At 38.2% G+C, this 20,297-nt stretch overlaps 2 protein-coding genes and 1 non-coding gene across 7 annotated transcripts; 1 reads left to right on the plus strand and 2 right to left on the minus strand.

Annotated features, from left to right (window-relative positions):
- Positions 1 to 10: 10 nt before the first annotated feature.
- trnay-gua (transfer RNA tyrosine (anticodon GUA)) lies at positions 11 to 101 on the minus strand. The gene is given in 2 exon segments: positions 11 to 46; positions 65 to 101. It is a non-coding gene; the product is annotated as a tRNA-Tyr (tRNA).
- Positions 102 to 1,691: 1,590 nt separating this feature from the next.
- Positions 1,692 to 15,013, minus strand: arfgap1 (ADP-ribosylation factor GTPase activating protein 1). 5 transcript variants are annotated; one of them, XM_061832785.1, is made up of 14 exons: positions 14,786 to 15,013; positions 14,474 to 14,575; positions 14,323 to 14,387; positions 13,787 to 13,896; positions 12,819 to 12,990; positions 12,368 to 12,468; positions 10,984 to 11,070; positions 10,781 to 10,895; positions 9,970 to 10,026; positions 9,826 to 9,858; positions 7,680 to 7,736; positions 5,447 to 5,506; positions 4,941 to 4,996; positions 1,692 to 4,846 (listed from the first exon to the last, which is right to left on the minus strand). In XM_061832785.1, the coding sequence occupies exons 3-14, from the start codon at positions 14,380 to 14,382 to the stop codon at positions 4,507 to 4,509; spliced, it is 1,248 nt and encodes a 415-aa protein (XP_061688769.1). In that variant the 5' UTR covers positions 14,383 to 14,387; positions 14,474 to 14,575; positions 14,786 to 15,013; the 3' UTR covers positions 1,692 to 4,506. The 5 variants fall into 5 exon arrangements, with proteins under 5 accessions (XP_061688769.1, XP_061688768.1, XP_061688770.1 ...); XM_061832784.1 differs by lacking the exon at positions 14,474 to 14,575; XM_061832786.1 differs by lacking the exons at positions 7,680 to 7,736; positions 14,474 to 14,575.
- Positions 15,014 to 17,594: 2,581 nt separating this feature from the next.
- LOC133507341 (ammonium transporter Rh type B-A-like) lies at positions 17,595 to 19,043 on the plus strand. Its single transcript, XM_061832280.1, has one exon. It carries the CDS (start codon positions 17,601 to 17,603, stop codon positions 19,041 to 19,043), a length of 1,443 nt encoding a protein of 480 aa, XP_061688264.1. The 5' UTR covers positions 17,595 to 17,600.
- The last annotated feature ends 1,254 nt before the right edge of the window (positions 19,044 to 20,297 follow it).

The raw sequence follows: 20,297 nt of genomic DNA on the forward strand, positions 1-20,297 counted from the left end.
GGAAAATAACTCCTTCGAGCCGGATTTGAACCAGCGACCTAAGGATTTCAGCAGTGTGTAGACTCTACAGTCCTCCGCTCTACCAACTGAGCTATCGAAGGATATGAACGGGAGGGGACATCATGCAGATTAGTACTATAATCATACGCCGAAGGAAGCGTAATTGTTTTTCACTGTCTCTATTAAAAATTGTTAGTATTGTGCCAGTCTAAATCAGATAGATAAGTGGATGAGCCAAAAAATTCTTTAACGAAATCACAACAAAACTGACACAATTGTTTTTGGCAATAAAGAAAATTGCTGTTAATAAACACCTGGACTCTCTATCTTTAAAAACCAAAGACCGAGTCCGAAACCTTGGTTTTCTGATTGTTTCCGACCTAACTTTCCACAATCATTTCAAATCAACCACAAAAACTGCCTTCTACCATCTGAAGAATATATCTAGCGCTAAGTCTTGTATGTATCAAGCAGACCAGGAAAAGCTCATGCATGTTTTTATCTCAAGTAGACTTGAGTACTGTAAAGGTGTTCTCACTAGACCCCCCCCCCTTCCCCCCCCCCCCGCCTAAAAAATGAGTATTAAACTGCTGCAGCTCATTCAGAATGCTGCAGCTCACGTCCTGACCAAAACAAAGCAATCAGAGCATACAACTCCAGTCCTAAAGTCCTTGGAGTGGCTTCCACTCAGTTTTAGAATAGATTTGACTAAATGATTTAATCTTGAATACATGAAAGAAATGCTTACGGAATTCAAACCCAGTAGAGCTCTGAGATCGACTGACTCAGGTCAAATAGTGGAGCGCAGAATCCAAAGATAACGTGGTGAAGCAGCATTTAGCTATTATGCTTCACACAAATGGAATAAGTTGCCAACAGAGGTGAGGTCAGCCCAAAGTGTGAATGTTATTAAATCCAGGTTGAAAACGCTTCTTTTTTTCAAATGCTTTTTAGAATGTATACACTTTTTGATCATATTACTTGCACTCTATGCAGTTCTGTCTTTTTAGAATATTTTTTTTTGTCGTTTTTATCCCGTTTTCAAATGCCTTTAGTCATGTAAAGCACTTTGAGTTACCACGTGTATGAAATGCGCTATGCAAATAAATTTGCTTTTGCTTTTTTTTTTTTTTAGTCGCGGTATGACAGTATTACTGAGCAAGTCTTTCGTACTTAATTTAAAAACAGATAAATTAAATAAATAAATAACTGTAAATCTAATAGTGACATTGAACTTTAGCACAGTATTAAATAGTATTAAAATCCACCAAAAATCATGGAAAAAGTCTTTTCTCAGTCGTCAACTGTGTGCTGGCAAACAACACTTGCGTACATCCTCATCATCTCCTAGGGCTGATTGTTGGATGTTGCTTATTGAGCTACATGACGAAAAAAAAAACAGTCTTCTAAACATTTGGCTCCGTTAATACTAAATAACACACTGCAGTGTGCAGCAATGTATCTTAAATATGTAGTTCTGAATGGATTGTGGTATATACTCTGGTAATGTATTTACTAGAGACTTACAGTCAATAATTCTTCATGTACAGTAAAACTGATTTCTGTTGAATTAGTTTTGAGTTTCTAAAGAGTGCTGTGCTCTGCATTTTCTTCACAAAACAACGTTCAGTGTCCTATATATTTGTTGCAATGCAAAATACCAGTACCACTGCTTTTACAACACATTTTATTCAACACAGAAACCATGTGTGCAGGAAAAGTCTCCACAACCTGAAGTGTGTAACACCGGCTCCCGTTTTGGGATTGATGCGGGGTGAAACTTGGGGAAGCATACAGAACTTGACTTGAATCTACTGAAGAAACAACTTTTGAGGATTTAACAGCAGTTGGACGTTTTAATTGTCACGTTACATATCTAGCTCATGCACAACATCAAAAATAACATCTCTGACATGAGACACAACATAGCATAGTGCCAATGTTTCACAGGCACAACTGCTTAGCTACTTTTTTTTTTTTAATTAAGTGGAGAACTGGATTTAGGTTATACAGTTGACAAAATTTTGTGTTTTTGTCAGCACCTGGATGCATTTTGTTAAGCGACATTTACCAATGCATTTGTTAAGTTAAATTTATGCCAACAAGCCACTTACTCGAGATTTGACACACGTGATATCAAAACTGTTTTGGAACGAACTGCAGATATGCTATATAGCATGCTGTCATGAAATTAAAATAATATCTCATAGTAATGCTTCCAGGTGACAATATATGAACACCACTGATAGGAGATGGTTATTTAGAGACATGAAAAAACTCAGCATCAAGCACACAGACGCATACGCTCCCACATGCATACATACGCAGACAAGCTGATATGAGTATGAAAAGAGCAAAAAAACGGCAGTTTAAGGCTTTAAAAAAATGCATACAGCAGCAACTGTTCTTGGAGTCATCTCGTTTGTATTTCCTTTTTTTTTTAACCATAATACTGTACAGTAAATCATCAATGTTGCTGCTGTACCATTTTGTCTTGCTTGAACTTAACATGAAATCCACATTATCACAATGCAGACACATTAAACAAAGACATATCACAATGTGTAGTAAACTCTTCTTCGAGGTAGAAAAAGGGAATGGAATAAAGTACTCTTCATCAAATATCACTTAATAGCTTAAACAATTAAATGCGGCTATAGAAAAATAATTTTGGACTAAATATTTTGCAAAGTCTGACATGAAGTATTACATTGCTGGAAACGACTGATCTCATTTCTGTCCAGCAAAGCCCACAAAACAAATTGCCGTTTCTTGTTTTTTTTTTTTTTTTAATATATGTTGAATTTTTTTTCCCCCTCTTTTATCACTATAATGATCATTTATGGTATGTCTGTCTAAATCCATTGTTTAAATTTCAATGAACCCCGGTATTTACGTGGGAAAGTGACCAAATCCTGCCACGAATACAAAAAATCTTAGTAATTGTATTCGTAATTGCCCAGAGAGGCCTGAAGATGGAAGCAGAGCACAAATATCTAAATCAAAGTCCTCCACACCAATACTTCACGAGAACGTGCCTGAGCACAAAACTGAACAGGGAAATTCTACAGCAAATAAGGATGGGTTCCCCCAAAAATCTGCGCATAGGCATAGTCAAACCACAAAGGTGGAGGGGTTCACAGATTCATTTGGGACACTTTCAGTCACAGAGATTCAAAGTTTACATAAGATGGTGAGGTTGAACACTTCCCAAAACACTGTAGTTCTAAACAATGAGAGTTTTGACTTAAATTATCAAGGATAGTTCCTGCGAATTGAATGTCGATTGTTCTTTGTTCTTGTTTGTTTGTTCTGAATGTCGTACCAGGGTGGCACCGACTGCCAAAAACAAATTCCTTATGTGTTGTTGCATACTTGGACATTAACGCTGATTCTCATGAAACTTTCCCACAAACTCACCTTTGCTAGTTCATCAAATCAGAGGGAACTACACTACTCCTAAGGATTCAGCATTCATGATTTGTAGATGAAGCAGCCCAAAATGTAGGTGTCGTCACATAAAAATATTTCATACTGATCAAGTACAAAAGCATGTATTGACTGCATGTATAAATTCATAATTTTGTCCAACTTAATACATTATACTCTTCCTGTGTCTAAGAGCATGGGATCCTATGTTTAACTATTGCACAAAAAGTATTTTATTAAACGTTCATACTCTTACTAAATATCAAATGGCTGGTTGAAAGTGAGTTATGCCTAGTGACATATACAGTATTGCCATTCACAAAACTGTTTTATCAAAATGATCCATTTTAGCACAGTACAGTGAAGAAAAGCCATGAACGGATATTTTCAACTATTTTTGTTTATATCAGCTATGGAATAATGGGGCATTGCTCAGAAAGTTCAAAATTGCTTTTTGTCAGATCACAGCTGTTAATTACTGTTCTTTGGAAAACTATTTAACTGCTTGTATGAAAGATAAAGCATCATGTCAATGTTTATATTTTTATCGATATTTTACTGTACATACTGTATATATATATATTTTTTTTTAATGTAATGCCAAGTCAGTATGCAAGGGGATTCGAGATGATGGTCCGGGGATGGAATAAGTCAATGTGGGTGACCACAAAGACTATTATAGTGCCACGTCTCTCTATGTATTTACAAAGTTTTATCGTGACAACAAATTTTATGTAAAGTATAATTTTCTGTGACGAACAGCAGTATCACGATGTAACAAGTATAGAGTATGAACATTTGCTTTTTTTAATCGACTATTGCATTTTCTGGGGTGCCGTAGTCATTTAGCATTTCGGGTGGTGATCATTTACAATCAGATATACTGTATATTTTAAAAAGTCCAAGTCATTTTTCAAAGTTAGAATTTTTAAAAGTATGACTGTTATCATGCAGCTGATGTCAACCTTGGGCATCTGTTCAAGACGAATGCTTTGGCAGGAAGTGTTAGGGAACTAACTCCTTCCCTGTAAGTACCAGTAGGATGAGGAGTGAAAAGGAGGCAGGAAGGTTTGACTACTACCAGTCTGCATTACCCCAGGTTTCTTCAGCAGGTTTCGTAGGACTCTTTTTGGCCTTACCCTCTGCATTTTCCCAGTTGTTGTCCCAGGCCTCCCAACTCTCCTCTGTGCTGTGTTTGTTGTTGGATGCTGCATCAGAGCCCCAATTGTCCCAACTGTCAGAGCTCTTCTTTGCAGAATTATCTGCAATGGTCCAGCTGTCACTGCTTGGGGACTTCTTGGCCTTCAGGGAGTTGTTGCTACCAAATGTTTCCCAGAAGTCCTTTGAGAGAGGCTGGCTGGAACTGCCCTGATAGCCCTCTGTAGCCCCCATGTTCTGGTAGCTATCTCCAGCAGCCCTAAACACCAAGATACCATTTAAATTAAAGTACTGTACAAACAATTGGGAATCTGGCATTTTCCACAATTTTAACAAATTCAATGTATTATTACCCATCTTCTGGTTTTCCCGAGAAGAGATTGGTCAATTTGGAACCAGCTCCCTGCACCTAATGTAATCAGGTTATACTTAATACAAAATACAAAATATAGCTGACAATAACATCATATTTTTAGCATAGTCAGTGAAAATGAGTGTCATTTTATCAATTCCACATTTATAGCTATATCAGAAGAACATATAGTACTGCTATTAGTTTTGAGAGGGAAACTTGACAGTGATAATATGAAATGTGGTAACAAATACTTACCCCAAGAGTAAAAATGGCAGCAAGAAAAACAACAACACAAATTAATGTACACATTCAAATATTTCAACAAAACCAGTCCCTTTTGAGGGTGGAAAAAAGGTAGGGGTGCCCCCATAATCTTTGAATTTATCGTACACCATTTTTTTCATTAATTATAATCAAATAAATGCAATACTGTCAAAATGCTGCTTCACGCTCAGAAGACTGGTTTTGCCTGTCAATGTGGCAGAACTCTGCCATCCATCCTACCTTGTTTGCCAACTCAGTGATGCCGACTGTCATTTCATCTAGCAATTTGCCATCTTTCACCTGGATGAGCCAAATTGTATTTAAATAATCACATTATTTTTTGTACAGTTACAGTGATGATAATCAACACACCATCCTGTTCAAATGCCATGTTTCTGTGATGTAAAACAACTCAGACAAAAATCATTTAAAAATGTTTTCTTACTTTAATGTGACCTGTACAACAACTTAATTGTCATATAATATCACAGTTGCATAAATATCCACAAGCTCAAACTAATACTTTGTTGCAGCACCTTTGGCTTTTATTACAACACTCAGTCTTTTTGATAAAGAGTCTATCAGTGTGACACATCTTAAATGTGCCAATATTTGAGTACTTTTCATTTCAAATCTGTCACATTACGAAATTATCTCCAGTGCAGAGCCCACTTCTGGACATGCCTGATATTTGCTCAAATATAGGCCTGGATCCTGGTTGGGCAAATCTGAAACTTTGTTTTTCTGCTAAAGTCCTTCTTTTGTTGATTTGATTGTGTGTTTTGGGTAATTGTTATGCTAAAACATGAAGTTTGTCTTAATTTTTCAACCACAAGCTGGAAGGTTTTGAGCAGATACTGACAGCTATTTGGAATTGTTCATATTGTAATTCCATTCACCTTATTTAAGCCTCCAGTTCCAACTGAAGAAAGACAGCTTTTCCTTATAAGCGTTCAAATTTCAAGTGCTTTTGCATAATGAAGCCAGGCTTGAATGTTTTTCTTTGTAAGTTAAGGCTTACACCATCTTGCCTCCCTACCCCATAACCGAGAAATAGAAAGAAGAGGGGGTTATTTTTGTCAAATGTACTTAACAGTACTTGGCATAAACCCCTGCAGCTCCTTCACTGTTGGTCCAGGCCTCTTGGGATATTCCCAAACCAATGCTCTTTTCCATTTTGGAGGGATATCCAATTCACTATCATGCCATATTTTCTCCATTTAATGACATCTCTTTGATGCTATGAAATCTCCCGGAAGACCATGGTTAATGCAGACGACGATAACGTCAGGAAAGTGTGACTACAATGGCTGAACTTCAAAGTATAGGGAAAGAGGTAAACAGAGGGAGTTGAAATAGTTGAAGGTGTGTGCTGACTCTCAATATGATTGGTTATTTGTGTGAACTTTATTTATTTTTAACCTCTCTTGTTTAGTTGCATGGCCTTGCTGAATGGTGGCTCTATATACCTTTCTGCTGGAATAGTTCTGCTGTGCAACTGGGGAGTTGGAAATACAACCTCTGTTTATTTTTATTATTATATATTTTTTTAATTATTAAATTATCCTGATGTTTATTGAAAACGCAGCCGGACCGAAAAGGGTTTAAGAGGACAGACTGAGCAAGAGTGCTAAAGTCCAGCTCGATTTGTTGATTGGAAGGTAGGGGAGGATTATAATAGGGTGTTCAAATCTTTGTAACCACATTAGCTCCGTTGTTTACTTTTAGTTCCCCTCGGCAAAAGATTGTTTCCCCAATTGAGTTGTAGAGGCTATTGGTCACATTCATGGTGTCAAAAGTTTTGAAATTATTTCTCTTGGTCTAATTTTTTTAACATCACAACAACCTACCATTTGAACAGGTATGTGTAGATTTATTTATATCACCTCTATATGTTAGACAGCATGTAGTAAATCATTTTGGCTGATTCCACAATTTTGTTAGTAATTGCCTCAACGTTAGTTAATTGGAAGAAAATGCAGCTAAGATCATTCCGTATGAGGAAAAAGACAAACATGCATGCCTTTACTTATGTCAACTGTACATTACAAGACAACAGACATTTATACGCGCCACATCTAATCACTGACTCTCAAGCTAAGCAAGTTAAATATATATTTATAAATAAAAGGTCAACTGACTAATTTTGCCGTCCTATAATCATACAGAAGTCCAACAACTCATATGATATTGTACAAGCAGATGTCATAATGTTGGTCCAGAACCAGATGGAGAGGAGAAAAAGAAACCAAATTAAGAGTTGGCAAAAATGAGCTCAATATTCACTCCTCTCTAAAACAGACTCAGTTGGAAGGGTAACCATTGGTCACGTACCACTTTTGTCTTATAATGTGCAATGACATGAAGCTGATAAGCAAGCGCCGTAGAAAATAGCACATTCACATCTGAAGCTGTTTTCTTTTTAAGTGCTGCAACCCACCACCAATTGGACAACTTCAAACATCAATGTTACCTTTTCTTGGGTAGGTTTAATAACGCTCTCATTTATTGTATGTCCTAACTCTGTGGCCTAGTTGGAAGTCAGAGAGGGAAAAAGACAATTAAAAATCACTTCAATTTGACAATTTCATATTGGCAGCTCGGCATGACGTGACTGATTACACTGAACAGTAACTTGTTGGTGTAATGGCTCAAAGACAGATCCAATGAATGCAGAGGTACACAGTGCTGTGAAAAAGTACTGACCCTCTTCTAAACTTCTTAGATTTTTGGCGTTTCCCTACTTTAATGTTTAAATAAACATTAAAATCAGACAACTATAACCTAAGAGAGCTTCAAAGCTGTTTTTAAACATGATTTCATTCATAAAAAAAAAAAACCAGCTAGAATCAATTGGAGCTTTGTCAATAAGTAATTACCCTCTTTGTTAACACTCGGGTGACAAGAGATGTGGAGCTGTCAATTGATCACCACCTGATTGTGAGCTGGCTCTAATGGTGTATAAAAGATGCCGGTCTGACTTGGCAGGCCCAAACGTATTGTGAGGGTCTGCTGGGAACATCTGGCACAATCCCCTCTCACAAGGAGTTGCAGCTCCCATCTCAATGTTCCTGGGGAGGCGGGGTAGGGGGTTGTGGGGACATTAAGTCTGAAGGGACAATGTTCCGTGCGTCGATTGAACACAACCAGAGCTGTGGCCATAAAGTGGTGGGAATCCCCGACCCCGTTTGAGGACACCAACGGCTGGCCGGAAAGCAGCCTTGGTGGTCAATGATGCAAAAACCTGGCCATGGGAGGTTTTCGACGAGGCTACGAAAAAGACTTCCAGATGGCTTTGAGGAAATTCTGGTCCACAATCTGGCATCTCAAGAGGGGGAAGCACTGTACCCTCAAGAGTGTGTATAGTGGGGATGGGGCGCTGCTGACCTCGGGACTTTTTGAGTCAATAGGGAGAAAACTTAGAAAACTGAGATTCCAAGGACAACTAAAGACACACTGTAGAGAATGTGTCTCCCAGCTGACCTCGGAACCTCTCGGGATCCCCCCAAAAGAGCTGGATAAAGTGGTTGGGAGTGGGAAGTCTGGGCGTCCCTGCTAAAGCTACTGCACCGCGACGCAAACTCGGATGCATTCTTGAAAACCCAAAAGAATGGCCCAAAATATCTCCACAAAGATGTGAAAGATTCATGGCCTGCTATATAAAAGCTGTTTGATTGCAGTTGTTATTGCTGAAGTTGGGACAACTAATTATGAGGTTTAGGGGGCCATTTACTTTGAATTTTTTTTTTTTTTACTTAATAAATTGAATCACCATTTTAAAACAGTATTTTAAGATCACTTGGTTTATATTTGTTTAATATTTATTTTTTTTTATGATCTCTTAGTGGGAAGGGGGCAGATTCTTTTTCACAGCACTGTATTTTTAAGGTTCCCTTTGACAGTAACCATTTTGGACATATAATTAAAGGGGGTTATTGGATGTGTGCCATTCCACCTTGAAAAAATAAAGCATGCATAAATAATCACCCAGTGCAAGGGACGTCTATAGCATACACTATATCTATAGTTGTGGTTGGAATTCGTTTTAATACCCACTTGTGACCACAGTGACTGATGAGCGAAAACTAAAAATGTATTCTCCAAGTTATCCATAACTCATACAAAATATTTTATGATACAGTAGCCAACAAGACACAGGTGACAGCCATAATTTCATACATTGTCTCTTTGCTAGCAAACAGTAGAAAACTTGCAAGCTGAAAACTAAGAAAATTAAACTCAACAAATACAGACATGGGGCAGCAAAAAGTCTCATGCAATCTTTTCCTTTTTTCAAGAAAATTAAAATGACACTATATAAACACAAGCATGATGTAGGAAAAAGTGTCATGCAGTCATTTGATGAGTTACCGGTTCTGGGGGTGCCTTATAGCCCCTTAACTACATCCACAGAAGGCGAAGAGATATTAAAATAACAGTCAATAGAGCATCGTGCATTTATATTTTAAGTGTGCAATGAGGCAAACTGCTGTGTTATTTTTGGAGAAAAAAAGAAAGGAAACATGATATTCAAAAAAAGACTACTAATAATGGCAAATATTAATATTGTGTGAAGTGTTTGTTGTGTACTTCAAAGCAATTACTTATATTAGTCTTACCTTCAAAGTTGCCTGATTTGCCAGTTTTGTTGTCTGGGTAGAAAATGTGAAAAATAATGAGGTACCAAATTGTTACCACTTCATGAAGAAATAGTAAAACAAATGTTGGTTTAGAAATACAGTTTTTACATTCTGGGAACTTACATTGTCTTTTGCGATGGAAGCAAACTTGGAAGCCCCAACTGTGAAATTACTCCAACCCTGCGAAACAAAAAGAAAGCAGGATAACTAAAAATCTGTTGAAGCTGCGACACAAAAGCGACGCAGCTGAACCCAAATAAACTGGGTGATTTTGCAACTGCTTTCATGAATGACCCATCAGTCGCCCACTGGTTTTGTCACAATTCAAATTTTGATTCCAGGAGCAAAATCCCAGATTGGAGCACATCAAACTGCACATGAGCTTTCACTCTCATGCTAACAATACCTTTCTGGGTTTAAGTGAATGATAGAACAGCCAGTGAGTTGTCCTCCAAGTCATTTAAATTCAGTAAGTAAGGTGTCATAATATTGTGTTTTATAATATTACTGAACTATATTCATCATTTCTATTCCGCCTGTGCAAGAAAAAAACAAAGCTTGTGACCAATATGTACATGCACGGAATGTTGAAAGGAATGGGAATGAGCGAGTATTTACACAAACAGCCACACGCTTTAATATTTGCCCACATCCACTCCTGTTCAACCCCTTCTTCTTTAACTATTAATCTAGCTTTCTGTAGTGTGATATTGTGATGAAGTACAATATACTGTATATACAGCAACAAACCTCTGCAGGCATTTGAATTGAGGGTGCACATATAGTATATCTAAGCAGCCAATGTGGAGCAGGTGAGTAATCAACTTTTTCCTTTTTTTTTAATGCACTGAAATATTCCAAACAGGTTCAAACACATCGCTTACTGTGCAGCAGGCGTTACAGTCAAAGAAAATGTGATTGCAATGTGTCTTACTGAATAAATGGAGGACATGGCATTGTTGATGAAGTCATCCTCTTTTTTCTCTGGGGGCACTGTGTTGCCAAAGCCAACATAGCGGTTTTCTTGATTCCCACTGTAACCGGCTCCACTGAAGAAGAAGAAGAGTTTAAACAAAGAAATAAACTTCTTACAAATACATATAAAACAACCATTGATCAGGAATATCAACTTATTACCTCTGATAAGAGTTAACGTCATCACTCAACCAGTCTTCGAAAGCTTTGTCACCAGATGTGCCAGAGTTTGCTCCAGATCCTCCGGATCTGTGGCACACAATCACTGCATTATTGACTATTCTGCTGATGGGCAAATAACACATAAATAAGTAGACTTTGGAGTTTGTGTCATTCTTCCTGAAACTGCGTGATGTGAAACACTGTTTCCTAGCTTGTATCAAAACACCAGTGTCAAGTGACTAATGACGTTTGACGATTTAAACGTTACGGTGGTTTCGCTTTGCGCTTCAAAATCTTTTGAAGTTTTTCATTGGCTCATGGTTTTAACATATCCTTTGAGAGTTTGACAGGTTTGAGAGATTTGAGTGATTTGGCACCACACTCACAATATAAGGTGCATCATCATCCTTCAAAATGGGGTTGTGAGGAATCTTCTTACGAACTTATTCGCTCAAAAAAAAGTGTACTTAAAATAAATGATGTACCTTTTTTCATCTAGTTATGCCAGTGACGCATAGTGAGACAGAACAAATTAATGATCTTCTATGAGAGGTCAGGAAGAATATACAGTAATTAATCAATCCACTTTTTATGAAATTTTTGCCTGTTAGTGTGTGCCGTGAAATATTTCAATTGTTAAATATGCTCCTTAGCGCCATAAAGATTCAAAATCACTGCTCTAGTAAGATCAAACCAACATTACATGAGAAATGATAGTGCTAACTTACTGTAATTACATTAATTAATGTGTAATTACTTACACACAAACACACCAAAAATTTAGAGCATGATTTGATAGAATGCCTAGATGTTTGCTTACAATCGTTATTGCTAGCACTAGCTTCCTAGGCTATGTAATATTTTGTTATATTATGTTATATATATTTTTTTTGTTTTTTTTATAAACATGACGAGATACATTATTGTTCTCCTTGCCATAGTGCATACGGTCAGGTTTGATTTTACAAGATGAAGACCCGTGATCATTAAAAACAGGATGCCATGGTATCGAAATACAGGATTTTCTTGCAGTAGACTGACATAGTGCAATCCTGAAAGACCAGATTTGTCTTGTAGTCTGATCTGGGCATTACGTGTTGCATGCTCCACACCGCCAACATACTTTTTTTTTTTTTTTAAATAAATTTTCTTTTGGTCAAATATTTGATGTCCTACGTCAAAAGACACACAACACAACTAAAAATAAGAAAGCACTCGTATTTTTATACTGTACTGTACACAACGGCAACATGGACTAAATGCCTTTTGTGGAGCTGATTGATTGCCAAATGAAATTACAGCCAATCAGCATAAAATGCAAATATTCAAGCATTACTGAGCAGGCCAATTAAATCAGTGTTAATATAAACTTCCTTCAACTTACCGATGGGAAGATGAAAGGCTGCTTTTGGGTTGGGGTGATGTCCAATTTTTGGCAGAAGATGTTTCTATAGACCACTCCTTCCCCTCAGCTTCTGTGGCAACCTGGCATTATATTTTTCTCATGATGTATTTTTAAATTCCCCATTTCCAACATTTTTTTGGAAAGAATGATTATATATATACATATATATATATATATATATATATGAGAGGCAACTATTTCCAAATGTAAAAAATAAATTAAAAAATTGTGACTGTTTTCATCTTCTAACCTCTTATTTCTTATAGTCTTATACCACATTCCTGTTTTAGCTTAAAAAATAAGATACCCATTACACAAACAAAACATTAACTACATCTACATTAACCAATACTTCTGTGAGAGGAGGAATCATTTTGCACTTAAACTGGAATAACCAGGAAGAGGGATCATTCACCAGGCCACAGCTCACCTTGTCCCGAAAGAGTGCAGCAGCTCGGCTGTTATACTTTTCCTGTAAGGTCCAGCTGGAATTGTAATCATCTTGGAGCTCAAGAAACAAACGGAATTTCCCATTCCCTCCTGCTTTCATCTTCTCAAGCTCAATGTCCTTCCACTTGTCCATGGTGACAGAACGTACAAAACTGCAAATAGGACAGAAATGTTTCACCAGACTGCCGTCACCACAAATAGTTAAGCAATTTTTTTAGAAAAAAAAAAACATGAAAAAGCTTTTGGTAATAATTCATATTTCAATGTACTGTAATGTTTTCACAACTGACAACTCGTTAATTGTGTTCACGGTTGGATGCCTGCTGCTCTCATTGCTCAAAACACATAAAACCAGGTAACAATTTGAAAAAAAAATTCTGTGGAGTTGAGATTTTTTTTGTTGATTAGAACTAAAATTGACATGCTGATTCCAAAATTGCAGTCATGTATTTTCATCACATAAGGGTTACCCTCCAGATGGGCAAAGTTCCAAGGATTAGCTGTAGTAAGACTTGCCACCTACTTTTGACTGGACTCATTTATTGCTACGTGGCAACTTGTAAGTGCAGGAACAATTGAGGTGAGAGGTGTGTGCATCTCCCAATAGGTTAGTAATAACATGTACATTCAGAAAGGTAGCATAGTGGGAATTAAAAGGATTTGTGCTGGCTTTTCTCTTAACCTTGTCAACATGAACATACCAATGTAAATTCTATTTTTTATGCTGTTATTTTTAGTTTTCAAAGCTTGTAATGATGGCACTTTAGTTTTTTTAATTTACATACATATGTTTCTCATATTAAAAAAAAACAGGTTCTCCTATAGTTTAAAAAAAATGACCAGATGGAGAAGATTTTGGCTCAGTTTTGGATTCTGCACCGAAAAATTAGTTAGAGCGGTCAAACTTAACTCAACAAAATGCTGTTCCCCTTTGTAATTTTTCCTTACCTGAGATGTACCCCCAAGCCTCTATGTTTTCCAGAGCATTCCAGACATATCCAGATCCCATAGGTCACACTAACCCACTGAGGGTTGAAAGCCCCACATTCAAAGCACAGCTGTGAATAAAGCAAGATGTATTATATTAGGAATATAGTTTTTATTTTTTGAATAATTACAAAGTATGCTTTTACAATTTGCAGATACATTTGTCCCATTGCGCAGTTGTTCCCAAAGTGGGTGGTACGCTACTTCATGGAGGAGGGGCTCGGAGAGTGCAGGAGAATGAATTAAGGAACTGCATTAATAGCTATGTTGTGTGTGTGTGTGTGTGTGTATATATATATATATATATATATATATATATAGGTGTTTGGAATAGTAGCATGTAGATCGCCTCCATAAAAACTGGATTCAGTTCATATGCAGAATTAATTCATGCATTCAGTTCCTTGTTTGGTATTTTTAATTGGATTAACACAAATCAAGAAACAGGAGCTCAGCCAAATGTAAATACAGTCCATTGGGTTGCTCTGTAAACTTACATTATTTTCATCTTGTGTCCTCACTTCCTTCAAAACTCTTCTGGTTCTTGGACTTGCCATGATCACTGAAAACAAATGTTTTTGACAGTTTTGAGAGCGTTCATACTGTAGCTAACGGTGAAAATAACTTTACAATGTGGAGAGGCTTCACCAGTGTACTGACTGATATCACTTAGTGCTATGGAGTGCCTCCTAACATTGCACCTCAAAACTTGATGTTTTTTGTTCGTGCATGAGAAGGCAATACACAGTACTATTAGTAGGACAGGACAGAAAAAGGTAGAAATTTAGAAATGTACATTATATTGTGCCGTTTCAACTTACATCATCACAGCTAAACATTTAAGGACAGGTCACTTTTCATGTATAGCTAAATAAATGGATGGACAATACTGGATGCGGTGACTACAACATCCCTCAGGCTATGTTAGCCGCCAAGCTAGCAAGCGAAACTAAATCTTACCTGTTTGCTGGCGACCAACAACAACAAAAACACGGTTGTCAGGGAATGCGCTAGGAATACCGTACAAACGTTTTGCTTCTGTCTTGATGTACAGCAAGTGTGAAGAGGGGACTTTAGGGAGCTGTCAGGCCGACAAAAATCGAGAAAATGTACTGCTGCTGTGTCAAACACCGGCAGCCATGTTCCTGTTTGCCTACGTGGGCAGTACAATGCATCATGGGATTTCCTATTTCTTCCACAAAACCGTGAACGATACTGCTGTGATTTACATTTTTATTTTATATGCTTACACGTCAATGTGCAACAAAATGATCAAAAGTAATTTATGATTAATTCCATTAAATTGTCTGCCCCGTCATGTGTATTAATTCATTTTAGTTGTCATTAATTAATCACAGAATTAATGTATTAAACTTTATGAAGTGTAAATCCGTTACATCTCCCTAAGTAACATTTTTGAAAAAAAATTACTTGTCAGAGTATTTTAAATGAAGTATTTTTTTTACTTTTACTCAAATCTTTGCAATAAGAAGAAACATTACTTTTACTCCATTACTATAATCATAATCATAATTTACATGTTAATTCCATATCCATTTTCCAAGCCTCAAGCTCATTTTTGTCGCGGCCCAGGATGTAGCTATGATTTCCTTCAGAGGGCCGTTAAACCATAGAAATGGTTAATCTCATATTTTTCCATATGGAAAACAAATACTGTAGATGAATAACCAATTCTGAAATCATAAATTAGGGATTCAGTTACTCTAAAAGCAAAAAAGGGTAATTGCTGATGAAAACCAATGCTTGCAATATCGTAACATTTTTTAAATATTTAAAATTTCAATGGGACAAGCCCAAAGGAAAAGAAGAAGAAGATTTTAGCAACGAAGACGGCACAGTGGCGCACCTGTGGAGCATTGGCGTCACAGTTCTGAGGACCAGGGTTCAAATCATGGCCCCACCTGTGTGGGTTTTTTCAGGGCACTCTGGTTTCCTCCCAAATTCCAAAAACATGCAATAATTGGATGGCTGGGATTGGCTCCAGCACTCCCACGACCCTCATGAGGATAAGCGGCTCAGAAAATGGATGGATGGTTGGATTTTAGCAGGGATCACACGAAAGGATGGACAGGATTTGCTTCCACGGCTTCCATAAAATGATGTAGAGGGCCGGATCTGGACCCCATGCCTTGAGTTTGACATCGGCTTGCTATTTTCAATGATCATTTAATATAAGTGCGATCTATTTTAGACTTTCATTTCGACTTTCGCATCAAGAGTCATCATGCCAATCCACCGTAATCAGCACAGTGATGTTTGACTCAAGTTTACTGATGAAACGATTCAAGAAAGTCCTGTGTTCTCACATCAATTCTTCTATTGGGCTTTGCAGGTCAATCAAGACGAGTTCTGACTCGTTTTTTTCCCCCATTACAGACGCCGACAGACAACAGCTTTAACATGCAGTGTGGTTTTGTCACTGCTCATATTTGGATATTTCAACACCCTTCTAACTAAAGAACACACGTTGATGTAAGTTACAGATGTTTTCCCTGCTGTTTGCTGCTACCATTTCCATCCATCCATTTTCTGAGCCCCCTATCCTCACAAGGGTCGTGGGAGTGCTGGAGCCAATCCCAGGTGTGACGGTCTGAGCACTCCCCCGTGCTGAAAAGCCTCCTTGTGATTAATACGTATGTGTTACTAACAGGGTAACTCTGGGTACGTAGCAGACACTTAGTGGGATATCCCCCGGTCTCATAGTTCCCCTTCTTCTACATAGAGGGAGCTAACATACGTTATAACCGAACCCAAACCTAAGCTTAAAACAAAAGTTGATAAAAAAAAAGATTTACACATATATGTACGCTCGCTGTGTTTTGTCTTTCTGAGACGTTCATAGCGAACATGAAGGCTCTGCGACAAGTTGTCGAATGGCACATGTTGAAGCATGAACCCCCGGGGGATGTTTCAGAATGGCCGGATGTTTACAAAATATACGCACATGCGCATCACTCACAAAGAGACTTTGCAGCACGGGGAGTGCTCAGACCGTCACACCGGGCAGGAGGCCGAGTAGACCCTGAACTGGTTGCCAGCCACAAAAGATGGAATTGACATTAACACTATCCTAATATTCAAACAAAAACTGAAGATCTATTTTTTTAGTTTGAGTTCAATTATAATTCATGCATTTATATATTTTTTATAGTCTTTAAGTTAGTTAAGTTAAGTATACTTTTTAATCGTGCTTAAACAACCATTTTTCTTTTTGTTTATATTTATTTAAATTTTCTATTATTTGATTGGCTCTTAGCTCCTATTAACTATACTATTAATTATTCTTTAGGTTAATAGTTGTGTATTATTTTTGTTGTAGACCATTATACGGCTTGTTCAGAAGATAAATTGTGTGTATGTGTGTTGATCTTACACAGTTCTTTGTGTTGTGTAATGTTTGCATAAAAATCGTTAAACTGAATGAATAAATACTGATTAATTGATATGCTTAATTAGTCATTCTATTACATTTTTTTTAATTGTGACTGCGCAGGAGAGGACCGAAGGTTTTTTTTTTTTTTTTTTTTTTTTTTTTTAAGGAGAGGACCGAAGGTTTTTTTTTTTTTTTTTTTTAAAAAGGGATTAAAGTGCATTCCCCTGGGTTGATGCAATGTTAAATAACCTGTCACCTGTATGGACCAGTGCTCTTTAACCGTTGTTAGTAGGTGTTCTTATCTGATAAAATTGAGTATAAAAGGAGGTATTAGTGTGAAAGAGCGAGGCAGAGAACAGACCGTAATGAGTGCAAGTAACGATGAATGCATCAACAAGTTTACGAGTGCGTCTGCCCGCATTGGTGTTAGTGTTGGAAGTCGTCATCCTGACTCTGTACGCCGTCTTCGTCACATATGACGACAATGCCAATGCCAGGCTGCAAAACAATGAGACCAACCCAATGGACAACAGCCTGTATCGCGACTACCCGTACTTCGCTGACGTCCAGGTGATGATCTTCGTAGGCTTCGGTTGCCTGCTGGCCTTCTGCCGATTCTATGGCTTCAGCGGGATGGTCTTCAACTTTCTCACGGCCACCTTTGCAATCCAGTGGGCGATCATCATCCAAGGTTTCTTCCAGTTTTACCACGATGGTAGAATTCACCTGGGTGTCATCAACTTGTTGTACGCAGAGTTTGCGTGCGCCGTGGTGCTCATCTCCTTTGGGGCTGTGCTTGGGAAGACCAGTCCGGTGCAGCTCCTGGTGATGGCTCTGCTTGAGATCCCTGTGTTTGCTGTGACAGAGTGGGCTGTATTGAAATACATCCGAATCAATGATGCCGGTGGTAGTATTCTTATTCACTTGTTTGCCTGCTACTTTGGCCTCGGTGTGACATTCGTGCTCTACCGCCCGACGCTCAATAACGGACACTCCAAAGAAATTACAAGCTACCATTCAGATATCCTCTCTACAATGGGAACCTTGTTTCTCTGGGTGTTCTGGCCATCCTTCAACTCTGCACTCACCTTCAAAGGTGACGATCAACACAGAGCAATCCTGCATACGTTTATTGGTCTGAGTTCGTCCACTCTCACGGCATTCGCACTTTCAGCGGTGTTCAATAAACGAGGCAAGCTCACAATGGCTGACATCCAGAACGTGACTTTGGCAGGTGGTGTGACAGTTGGAGCGTCAGTGGACATGATGATTTCTCCTTCAGCTGCCTATGCGTTGGGCATCATGGGCTGCACTGCTTGTTTCTTTGGATACAAGTACCTCAGCCCCTTTTTAGCACGGCACATGAAGATCCAGGACCAGTGCGGCATTCACAATCTGCATGGACTAACTGGCCTCATTTCATCCACTGCCGGGATTTGTGCTATCCTGCTGGCCACTGAGGAAACCTACGGACCCAGCATGTACCAGATCTTTTCCCACCGCGCTCCCCCTGAGGGACATCCAAGGCTCGTGGAGCTTCAGAAGCTGATCCCCGGATTGATGCCAGGCTTGGGCCGGACGGCGCAAGAGCAAGCTCTGTACCAAGTGGCAGCGGTCTTTTCCACCATTGCCATTTCTACTGTTGGTGGGCTCCTGACTGGTCTGGTCTTGAGGCTGCCGTTCATGGCTTCCCCATCTGATGAGGACTGTTTTGATGACAAAGTGTTTTTTGATATGCCTTCAGATTTTAATGGAATAGAAGCTGCCAAGAACTCTATAACCTGCAATCATGTTGATGTCCATAAAAATAAATTGGCTCCATAAAGTCAAAGGTCCGAGCAGCCACACCAATGCTTCATTATCATTGTTTATAAAAATGTGAGTCATTCCAATTATGCTCCTCTGATAGGTGATTGAACGTTATCAATCACAAGAGCCGTTATGTCACTTTATTTAATAAATTTTTAAAAAAGAATGATAGCGCAGACTTTTTTTTTTTTTACAACTACACATGACACAACATTTTCCATGTACTGGCCATCAATTTTCATACTGCACATAATTTGAGATGCACTAATGAGTGATTACCTTTCTTTATTTAACATTTGCAGCAAACGTAAGGAACAGTGCAATATGGAGTTTAAACACAGTTTCAAGGTTTTGTATCCAATTTTATACAAAAATGTCACTTTAATCATGTATATCTTTTGATCAAAAGTGGTTGCTCATCATCTGCTTCCAGAAGGTGATGCCACTGTGTGAGATAATAAAGTACTTATTTTCACCAGAGCTACAAACTAAAACTGAATGTTCAAAAATGCTACACAATTTAGGACATTGATTAGCTTAGTAGTAGAACAATCGGCAAGCATTTAATAAAAGCCCATGCAAAAACTGATCTAATCTGGCAGTAAATTTTATTTGGCCAGTAAATTTCCAATTTGCACGTTCTCCCTGTGCCTGCGTGGGTATTCTCCAGGCAGTCCAGTTTCCTCCTACTTCCCCAAAACATACATACCCTGCTTCCTGCCTGATGACTGCTGCGATATGCTCCAGCTCTCCTTGTGAGGATAAGGGCCACAGAAAATGAAAGAATGGAACTGTAGTCCATGCTTGTGGAAAAAAAAATCAAAAATCAATCAAGTTATCAATACAATATACTGTATGTACTCGGAATATGTTCTCCTCCACACTGTATCAGTAATAGTTTTGAATAATCGACACAAAAATAATAACAACCTCACATCTTAAAATATTGTGACAGTAACTAGCAGAAAATCAGAATAAATCTGTAGCGTCACAAATGCCGGAAATCACACAATGTTTGGTTTTGAAGGTGACTGTTGGTAATACACTAAGACGTCATGGTTTGAAATCATGCATGCCACAGAAGGTTCCCCTGCTTGGAGGAAGACAATTGATGAGTTCCATCCCAAGAACACTATCCCTACTGTGAAGCAATGGAGTGGTAGCATCAAAGAAAAAAGAGGAGCGGCCATGTATTGTGAGATTTTGGGGAACAACCTCTTTCCCTCAGTCAGAGCACTGAAGATGGATCGTAGCTGAGTCTTTCAAAAT

This window comes from Syngnathoides biaculeatus, chromosome 10, assembly GCF_019802595.1.
Source record: "Syngnathoides biaculeatus isolate LvHL_M chromosome 10, ASM1980259v1, whole genome shotgun sequence".
NCBI classification, from domain to species: Eukaryota; Metazoa; Chordata; class Actinopteri; order Syngnathiformes; family Syngnathidae; genus Syngnathoides; species Syngnathoides biaculeatus.